General features: G+C 52.7%; 1 protein-coding gene across 3 annotated transcripts; it reads right to left on the bottom strand.

The window, feature by feature from the left end:
- Positions 1 to 439: 439 nt before the first annotated feature.
- Positions 440 to 8,694, bottom strand: Dnajb2 (DnaJ heat shock protein family (Hsp40) member B2). 3 transcript variants are annotated; one of them, XM_060368658.1, is made up of 10 exons: positions 8,183 to 8,694; positions 7,553 to 7,662; positions 5,689 to 5,742; positions 5,401 to 5,523; positions 4,056 to 4,148; positions 3,771 to 3,873; positions 3,547 to 3,617; positions 2,432 to 2,626; positions 1,553 to 1,580; positions 440 to 1,340 (listed from the first exon to the last, which is right to left on the bottom strand). In XM_060368658.1, the coding sequence occupies exons 1-10, from the start codon at positions 8,245 to 8,247 to the stop codon at positions 1,265 to 1,267; spliced, it is 918 nt and encodes a 305-aa protein (XP_060224641.1). In that variant the 5' UTR covers positions 8,248 to 8,694; the 3' UTR covers positions 440 to 1,264. The 3 variants fall into 3 exon arrangements, with proteins under 3 accessions (XP_060224641.1, XP_060224643.1, XP_060224642.1); XM_060368660.1 differs by lacking the exon at positions 1,553 to 1,580 and having other exon boundaries at positions 8,183 to 8,691; XM_060368659.1 differs by lacking the exons at positions 440 to 1,340; positions 1,553 to 1,580; positions 8,183 to 8,694 and adding an exon at positions 8,064 to 8,161 and having other exon boundaries at positions 2,128 to 2,626.
- Between the last annotated feature and the right edge of the window lie 1,186 nt (positions 8,695 to 9,880).

Genomic DNA, 9,880 nt, shown 5'->3' with positions numbered 1-9,880 from the left:
GGCTAGAGACAGTAAGCGGAGAGTTCCTGGTTCCTTCATCCCCGGTTCTGGACGCTCAGGAGGGTGGTGTACACGCACCAGGCTCACACTCCCTGGGCTTAGTCTAGGGCCTTTGGACGCTGTTTAAAATCATCAGTGGTCATCTGTTTGAGAGTCCCAGGTGTCCAACCAAGTCTTAACTTAGCCTGGGCCTGGCTGTACTACAGAGAACCGGGAAGCAGGTCCCCTTACAAGAGAGACCTTGAGGGTAAAACTACTTATGGGACCCGGGAAGTGAGGGACAAGAATTTAAGCATTTCTTGATTGGACAACCTGGTAAAAGCTTATGCCTCCAGCTGTCTGGCACGAAGGAAGGTGTGTGAGGCCTGAAGTGTCACCTAGTAGTTCCAGAGAGTCCCCCTCAGGCCATCTTGGAAAGGAGGAACATGGGGCGACGAGCTCTCAAAACTCAGCTTTATTTGTTTCCATTTTCCCTCAGTCTGAATTCCAGCTTTGATGGGTGTCAGAGGTTCAGTGTTTCAAAGGTGGGCCAGAGCCCGTTCCACCAATCCCCTTGCTACCCTTGGGCTCCCCAGGACAGGTGGCCTCATGGAGGATGAATGATAAGAAAGAATGGACAGCAAGGTCAGAGGCCAAAGAAAGCCATTCAAGCGATATGTCCAACACTCCCTCTGCATGCCAATCTTCGCCATACACACTCCAGCCAAGGCAGCCTTCTCTCCTTCCTTCTACCAGCCCACAGCCATCCAGGACCATGCCCTATCTACTCAGCCCAGTGCCCCATTAGCTTATTCTTCGGACCCCAGGCTGCCCAAGAGAAAACCACCTCTTTCAGATGCTAACAGACTCTGGTCTGCTCATTCCAACCTCATTCCACTTCTAGCAAGACGTGGTGTCACAGGAATTAATGTTCTGGTCTATTCTCCTTCATCTACAACTCTCACCACCCCCTGCCAGGGACAAGATAAAAAGACAAGATCTCCCCATTCAGAGAGTGACAGACTGGCCAGGGTTGAAACTACACATCCCAGAAAGCTCAGCTTTATAACTGAGCACCACTTCCCGTGGGATAAGACCTATCAGAAATGAGGCCAGGGTGCATTGCACTCTGGGATTTGTAATCCGCAAGAGACAGCCCTAAGCACCCTGGGGGAGAGAGTTCAGAGGCTAAAACTACAGGTGCCTCCCACTCGGTCCCCACCCACCACCCAGGCCCCCCTCTACACTCAGTATTAAGTGAGGGAGAGGAATGTAGCATTCCCTCTTAGCACATTGGGGAGGGCGCTGTCCTGTTGGAACTGCAGCAACTCTGTATCCAGGATATCCAGCTCAGAACACATCTGGGGAGAGAGCAGGGGTGGGTGACAGGAGAGAGGGTCAGCTGTAAGCAGATGGAGGGTGGAGCCGAGCATGCACACCTAGACCAGCCCTGCGGCCAGCCCCTGAGCTCTGATGTGTGATGGACAAGGAGTCCGGATAGAGTCCCCACCTGGGCCGCCCATCAGGGTCACCCTGGCCCTATCCCCACCTCTCCAAGGAGAGCCAGCCTCACCTCTGCCTAGTCCTATGGCCAGGGCAGGCTGAGGCAGCAAGAAGGGAAGAGGAGTTGACTCTGGTTGAGACTCTGGAGGGCTGAGAGGCTTCAACCCCACCTAGCTAGCCTCCCTAGAAGATCTTATGGCCCCACTGGTCCCAGCATCTTCCTGGGCTTCAAAGAAAAGGAGAAGGGAGTCCTAGCCAAGCAGCCATAAAAGCAAGTGATGCGAACGCAGGAGTTGCAGAGAGCAGAGTGGAGGGAAAGCAGCAGCAGAGGAGAAGCGGGTGAGAGCTCAGTTCTACACAGAATCCGGGAGGCCTGAAGAGGCTCGGCAAGGACAGCGGAAGCTCCACTCGGCCTGCGCTGCTCCCTGGGGCTCAGCGCATGCTGGGCCAAGCCCCACTTCCTTGACAGTGTCAGCAACATAGACGGCAGGAAAAGACTTGGCCACAGAAGGCCCACCCCGAGCCCCTAATGTCCCTCAGTGGTGCCTGATCCAACCAGTGCCTCTAGGCTCCACAGGCCCTCCCATGGCCCCTGCTGCCCCCAATCCTGGGCTTTACCCCGGGACCTATCAGAGTACAACAAATCCTTGTTCATGCTATAGGATGGTGGGCCTGGGAGGGAAGCCTGTGGAGGACAGAGTTTGGGATCCTGCAGCTCAGGCCACTCTATTCCGTGCTCCTGACAGTGAGCGGAACTCTGCATCAGGACCTGAATCATGTCAGGCTCCGCCTGGCTTTCAGAGAATGAGGCAGCGAGAGGCCTTCTCCTCTGAGGATGGGCTGGGTTTGGCTGCCTCACCCCTTGCCCCCTTATGTATGACCCCCATATCAAGATCTTGGTGCTGGGCCTTGGGCCGCCCCTGCCATCGCTGCTGTGCCCCCCGCCCACCTGCTGGCTTCTGCCCAGATGCTTCCATCTCTGATAGACTGTAGGCCATGGCAAGCTGCATGTCCTCATCTTCAGAAAGGTTGATGTCAGAGGGACGGGAGAGAGGGGTCGGCTGGACCCGCAACCTGGAGGTGACTGAAGGTTGGTGCTCACGACGGCTCAGCTCCAAGGCTAGTGCCAGGTCATCTGGGATACCTGTAGGAGTCGCATCAACCATTAGGTCCCAGATCCAAGCTAGGACATCATCATGCAAGGGCTACCTTGCACAGTAACGACCCTGACCATTCACAGGCTCTTTGCAACTGACACATGCGCATTCGGCTACAAGGTCCCTCAGGCACGGTACCTAGCCCCCTGTGCCTCCTTTGTTTATGACATGGGAGAATGACGAGATTGTCTACACATGCCAACTGCTCCAGTGACTAAATATGATAGCCCGTGTAACGTACTTGTCACAGTGCCTACTCTTGGCTGTACGTGGCTAGCCACACTGATTGTGTTTGATTCCTGGACTGGCACTGCAGCCTACCATGCCCAAGGCTCTGCTCCACACACACACATCTGATTTTGATTCCTGGCTTAATTTACACCCTTTGTTTGGTAAGCAATTAGTCTTGAGCCAAAGGCTACTTGAAAGTGAGGGTCAAACATGCTTCAGCTCAGGCCCCTCAAATAAAAGCTGGGTAAAAAGGCCAGGTACTGGTGTTCAAGGCCTTCCTGATCTACAGAGCCAGTGCTAAGACAGCCAAGGCTACACAGGAAAACCCTGTCTCAAAAGAACAACAACAACAAAATTGGGTAAATATGGTCCGCACTGCTTTACTGCCCTGTGAAGAACGCAGGAGGACTGGGGAGATGGTTCAGCGCATGATGTGCTCGCTGTGCGAGCATGAGGGTCTAAGTTCCGATCCCCAGCAACCATGAAAAAAAAGCTGGGTGTGGGTCCAACCCCCAGTACCACACACACAGAGTTAAGAGCCTTGCAAAAGGAAGGCCTCCCACTAATGATGATGCTAATTAGTTAGCCATCTGAGACCCTCTTCTCCCTCTAGCCCCACCCCGGGAGGTAGAAGGAGCCAGAGGGCCTAAGGCCTCCTGCCAGAGGCCCCACTCACCATTGATTGAGACCGACTTCAGCTGTCCATCCTCTTCCACTTCTACCCGCTCCTGCCCGTTCTCCATGATTCTGTGGAAGATGGCACAGTTGAGTCAATGAGCAGAGACTGGTCCAGGCTCTGACCGTTACAGTGCTCAGGGCGAGGATCCATGTTGACACAGCAGTTGCTTCTAGGCCTCGTCCCCAGACCCTCCACCCTGGGGACCCAGAAAGAGCGCTCACCTGCGCGTGGTGATGCGGTGTCCTTGGACAAAGGCGGTGGATGTAGAAACAGAGCGAAAAGCACCAGCCCCAGGGCTGAAGGAGAAAGACGAGGACGAGAAATCTGGCATTGGGAAAAGGTTGAGGGGAGGTGATGAGAGTGAGGCCGCTGACTGCTTATAACCACTGCTGAAAGCAGGAATCTTGGGGCCTCACGAGGACCTGCCTGGGCTAGCAAAAGTAAAGCCAATTCCTGGGGTTCCAGGACTCGGGATTTGTAAAAAAATGGATAGGGGCAGTGCTTACCAGACTGGCCAGGAAAGGAGGAAGAGAAGGTGAAGAAAGGGCCAGATCGTCCAGTACTCCGATTCTGGAGGTCTGAGAAGGGACCCAACTCATCTGCAAGAACATTGGTCGTTGGTGAAGAGCTTCTAAAACTGTGTGGCCTTAAAGCCTAGAAATCAAAGATTGGGGGAGGGGAGGGGGGGTGACACACTTGGGAGAGAGGCAGAGACAGGCGGATCTCTGAGTTCGAGGCCAGTCTGGTCTACAGAGAGAGTTCCAGGACAGCCAAGGCGAGACACCCTGTCTCAAAAAAACCAAAAACCAGTAACAACACAACAACAAAACCAAGCTGGAAAGCAACCAGGTATACTTCTGATTTCTCCTGTTTGGGGTTATGCAAAGTTACAAATTTTTAAAACTTTTTTTTTTTTAAAGGGTCTCAGTAACTCAGGCTAGCCTTAACCTTCTCAAGGTAGCCTTAAACTTAATAGATAAGGATGACCTTGAACCCCTCATCCTGGGCCTCTACCTCCCAAGTTTAAAGTTTTTTTTTGTTTTTTTTTGTTTTTGTTGTTGTTGTTGTTTTGCTGTTTTTAAGACAGGTTCTTACTGCATAGCCCTGGCTGGCCTGGAATTAGCTATGTATACCAGGCTAGCTTCGAACTCACAGAGTGCCTCTGCCTCCAGAGTGCAGGGATTAAATTCGGTGTATGGCCGGCTCTCAAGAGCTGTTTTTTACAGGCATGCACAACCATGCCTGTCAAAGGAGTCTTTTAATCACCTGATTTACCTTTGAATTTTGTTTTGTGGCTGGAGACTGAAATCGGTGCCTTGAATGTACCAGACAGGCCTCTAACATTGATCTCCTTCCTAGCCAACCACTGTGCCATTTACCGTGTGACTCTAAGCTAACTAATAATATGCTTCTGTCTTCTCATCTGAAAATGGGAATTTAAATGACTCACCTCTCAGGATTTGAAGGTGGCTTTCGGGACACAGAATTCTTGACATACGTTATTCGTTAAAAAAAATAATAATAATAATGGTATCTGTTGTAATGTGCAGTGCGGCTACAGCTGTCACATGACACTTTGAGTCTTGTTCCAACTGCTGGCTGTTGTGGAAGGTTTAACAATGTGTTCTTGTTGTCATTTAATAAGGCCAGTCTGTGAAGTGTCACTGGTGTGCCACGTGAGTCCTGGCATGTGTGAGGTTCTGTCCTAGCTTTCACTGGACTCACGCCTACAACCTCAAATCTTCGGTCTGTGAAATTCCAATCCCCTCGCAGCCTCTGGCCTGAGAGGTCCCCAGAGGACAGACAGCAGGCTGGAGGACGACGGAATTGGGCTACCACGAGTCTACGCACCGAAGAGCTCCGAAAAAGGGTCTCCACTTCCGAAGAACTCCCGGAAGACTTCCTCAGGGCTACGGAAGGTGAATGTGAAAGCAGGTCCCATACCACCAGTTTCTGGTCGTGAGGGACCAGGTCCTGAAAGAGAGTCCGGATGAAGAGAGGGGCTTAGAGTCTCCATAAAGCCCTGAGGCAGGGGACCCACCTACGGCATAGCCAGGAACCTCAGAAAGAGCATGCTCTGTAAGCTTGCCCCTCCCCCTTTGACCCACTTCCACCGCGGCACCCCACGGCTCCACCTACCTGCCCCTGTCAGCCCTTCCCGGCCATAGCGGTCATAGATCTCCCGTTTGTGCTCTGGAAGAAGAGATCTGGTCATTCCTCCCTTTAGGGCAGTTATCTCCTCCCCTCCTGGGCTAGGATGAGTTTCAGAAAAGGCAACTCTGGGGGTGGCAGGGTGTCTCGGAGAGCGTGATTTTAGCGGCTAGGCTCGTCTATACGGCAGGCACACTAATTGCACCTACTTCTAAGGGCATCGAGATAATTAAACGAGGTAACTCAAGAGACTCTGCCGAACAGAAACAAGACCCTAGGATCAACACAAATAAGCAAATAAAGGTCAGCTAATTCCTACCATATTATTATTAATAGGCTTAGCCTAATCAAGCCACTTCCAGAGACCTGGCTAAGACCACCAGAGCACACACCACCCTTCCCTGGTACGGCTGTTGTCCTCTGGGATACCCTTCTCAAGGTGTAACCTGTCTTTGCATTCACCTGGTTCACCTGGTTACATGTCGGCCTTCTCCGACCAGACAATGACAGACCCACAGGACGAGGACAAGGCCTGCTTGTCCTCCACTGTCACCCTAGTACACCAAAATACCTGGCACAGTAAGCGTAGGGGATAGTTTCTGGGATCATTCATTCGTTTTGTTGTTTTGAGACAGGGTCTCATTCTATACCCAGGCTATCTTCAAACTCTTTTTTTTGGGGGGGGAGGGGGTGGGGGTTGTGGGAGGAGGTTTGAGACAGGGTTTTCTGTATAGCCTTGGCTGTCCTGGACTCGCTTTGTGGACCAGGCTTGGTCCCGAACTCATAGCAATCCACCTGCCTCTGCTTCCCCGAGTGCTGGGATTCCAGGCGTGAGCCACTTCGCCCAGCATGTCTTCAAACTTTTGGCAATCATCTTACCTCGTCCTCTTAACTGCTGAGATAGTGCTAAGAAATACATTTTAAAGACACTGATCATGTAACCCAGGCTGCTCTTGAATTTGACATGTGGCCAAGGAAGCCCTGGGACTTGTGATCCTCCCGCTTCTCCCTTGCCTTGCTTGGATTACAGGCATGCACCACCATGCCTAGTTTTTGTGGGGGTAGGGATCAAACCCACGGCCTTGTGTATGCCCGCAGAGCACTTTACCAACAAAGCTCCACCCTCAGCCCACTGCTTCTTGTTTTGAGTCTTGAGACAGGACCTTTGACCTTAGGAACCCCTGCCTTACCTCTGGAATACTGGAATTATAACCATTGTCTAGTCAGAATATTTTCTGAATGAACGACAGACCTGGATCTGGGATTGTGGCTTAACAGTGGAACACTTGCCTAGCAGGCACAAGGCCTAGGTACAATCTTTGGTGCAGAAAAAAAAAGTCCACCTGTCAGACCTGGATTCATATTCTAGCTCAAGAAATGTGCAAATTGGGGGCTGGAGAGATGGCTCAGTGGTTAAGAGCACTGTCTGCCCTTCCAAAGGACCCGGGTTCAATTCTCAGCACCCATGTGGCAGCTCACAACTGTCTATACCACCAATTCCAAGGGATCTGACACCTTCGCACTAATGCACATAAAATTAAAAAAATAAAATAATTTTTTAAAAAAGAAATGTGCAAATTATTTCATCTCTCTCAGCCTCAGTTTACCAGCCTATAAAATAGGCTTGATAAGCCTCTCAACAGGAAAGCTGTACCCTTCCCTGGTCAGGACCCATATTGCTTTCCAGACCCCGAGCCACAGACAGAACTTGCCATGGAGAAGACAATTAAATGCCAGCTTAGAGAAAAGCAGGGAGGAGTCCGGCGATGGAGACTTAGCTTTAGGAAGGAGTGAAATGAGCATGAATGGAAGCAGGAGGACATGCTGGTCCCTGCAGGACCCCAAGCCTTACTGTCAGATAGTACTTCATAGGCCTCTGCCACCTCCTTAAATTTTTTCTCAGCATACTCCTTATTATCCGGGTTCTTGTCCGGGTGCCACTGTAGAGCCTTCTTTCTATACCTGCAGGAAGGGGGTGCGGCGGCAGGGTCAGGGGAACGGTGCAGGCTCTTCCCACCAGGCAACTGAACTACCCTCTCTGGAGCCCAACACCCTTTCACGGCTCTGATCCCAGAATGCCCCACGACTGCAGCCATGTATTCAGGGGATTGGTTATCTCCCTGCCCTCTGCCAGGGGTATTGGCAAAAAGGGATGTCCCCACCCTAAACCCCTCTCTTAGAGTTCATTACATAGAGTTATCTATAGCTACAGAGAGGGTGGGGACACTGGCCTACCTCATAGAGCCTGGACATTTTAGCACTGTGACCTGGGCAAAGTCCCCATGTAGGTGAGGGGAAACCACGGGGTTGGGAGGGAGGGGGCGTACAGTGGGCCCCAGAGAAGGACAGCGCTTTTCCCTCACCTCATCTTCTCCCAAGGGCCTCCCTTCCTCCCTCCAAGCAGCCCTTTAAAGGACCCCTGGCGCTGAGAGGGGCGGGGAACAAGGGTCAAGAGTCTCTGCAGCACAGCTGACGCACTTACGCCTTCTTGATGTCATCAGCAGACGCACTCGGCGGTACGTCTAGAATCTCGTAGTAGGATGCCATGGCAACTCAGCCGTCAGGCGGCCCTCCTCAGGGCTGCAGGAGAGAAAGGGTCAGGCTGACAGAGGCACGGCGGCTCGCTGAGGCCGCAGCCCCCGGCGGGAAGGACGCACTGCGAGGTGGCAGCAGGCCCGGGGAGCCGCGCCTGCAGCCGGTGACTAGGCGCCTTCGCAGCCTTTATCTAGTCCCGCAGGCCGGAGGTAGCCCTACCCGAACCCCCTAACTCCAGCACACAGATCTGGAGTCCCCAACCTGACCCGGCTGGGGCCGCACCTCCTCTGCCGGGAGTCCCGCCCCTGCCCCCCGCGGGGAAACCGCCTGGCACCCGCAGCCCGGCTCGCGGCTGCTGTGTGAGACGCGCCAGGCTGGGCTGTGTGCGCAAGCATGCGTCAGCGCCGCGGAAACTACTAGAGAGCCAGAGAGGGCCGGCTCGGCCGGTCACACAGGGGCGGGTGGGGGAGAACGCTGCAGGGGCTGCTGGGAGATGGGGGCGGAGCCGTCTATTTTAGTTTTGCACTCCGGCGACGTCATTCCCAGGTGGAACTCGGGAGGCTGAAAGTCTGGTACATCCTTCCAGCCATGACGCACTCTCTCTAACACGGGCAGAGAAGCGGTCCGTAAACTAGGTACCGGCTCATGTCCCTCTGTCGCTGGCCTCTAAACATGCTTCATGAACCCCCAGTACTCCCCCCGAGGCCATCACCTCCAGGCCTAATCTCCTCTGGGCCTAACTCCTCCCCTTCTTCACATCCTAGCTCCGGCCCCAAGTCTTCAAAAGAGGCTGCCCTGGCTCTCCTGAGTAGGTCAGATGTGCTTTTTATAGAGTCTCGTGGCATTTCCTTCTCCACGCTTGTCAGAGCCGCAAATTAACGTCTATTCGATGATCATCCACATCCCCAACCAGAAGATAAATTCCACAGGATAAGAATTGAGTAGTGGGTCGGCGTCCTCCTACTCCTTAGTCTTCAATCAGAGTTTTAAAAAAAAATCAGTTGGATGGCGAAAAATGCTTGGAAGAATCTTACCATCAGTTTTAATACATACCAGAGATGAGGTAGAAGGGCCTAGTGAGAGGAAATGACTAGGTTCGAGGTTCCTCTTCCAAGCTGACCCTGAACAGAACTATTCCAATTCAAAATGATTGCTGGATTCAGACCTCATGAAAGAGAGAACCCTCCGGAACTGGCTCTTGCTTTATCCCATCTGGGCCCAATTCCTGGGCTTTAGTAGCGTATCTTCTATTTAGTGGATGCACGTGGGGCCGTGGGAACAGCTCGGAGGTAGAGCGCTCGCCCAGCAAGCGCCAGACCTTACTTAGCCTCAATTCCCAGCACTGGGGGAGGGTTAAGGAGGCCATCAAATGGGATCTAGTCTGCTGCTAAGACAGCAGCCTGCCAGCAGAGCCCACTGAGAACTCGGGTCTCTGAGAGCAGGGAGACCTAGCTTTGCGATCTGCTGCCGCCCTGTGACTTGGGAGCTTCAGAGGACTGTTTTCCTTCTTAAATATAGGTAGCACCTACACTTTTTTAAAAGTCAGATGAAGCATGGTTTATAGAAGGTTTATTAGCACAGTGCTTTCTGGTGTCACCCTTGACCCAAGCAGTAATGGTTGCATGAGTCCAGTCAGTTGTTTGAG

Source organism: Meriones unguiculatus, chromosome 15, assembly GCF_030254825.1.
Source record: "Meriones unguiculatus strain TT.TT164.6M chromosome 15, Bangor_MerUng_6.1, whole genome shotgun sequence".
In the NCBI taxonomy this organism is placed as follows: domain Eukaryota; kingdom Metazoa; phylum Chordata; class Mammalia; order Rodentia; family Muridae; genus Meriones; species Meriones unguiculatus.
This window is presented reverse-complemented; position numbering and strand designations above follow the sequence as displayed.

Coding starts and splice junctions, on each gene's coding strand:
- Dnajb2 (XM_060368658.1), bottom strand. CDS start 8,247: ATGGCATCCTACTACGAGATTCTAGACGTACCGCCGAGTGCGTCTGCT. Junction 7,663..8,182: donor GCTGATGACATCAAGAAGGC/GTAAGTGCGTCA, acceptor CCCTTCCTGCAG/GTATAGAAAGAAGGCTCTAC. Junction 2,627..3,546: donor GAAGTCGGTCTCAATCAATG/GTGAGTGGGGCC, acceptor CGACTCCTACAG/GTATCCCAGATGACCTGGCA.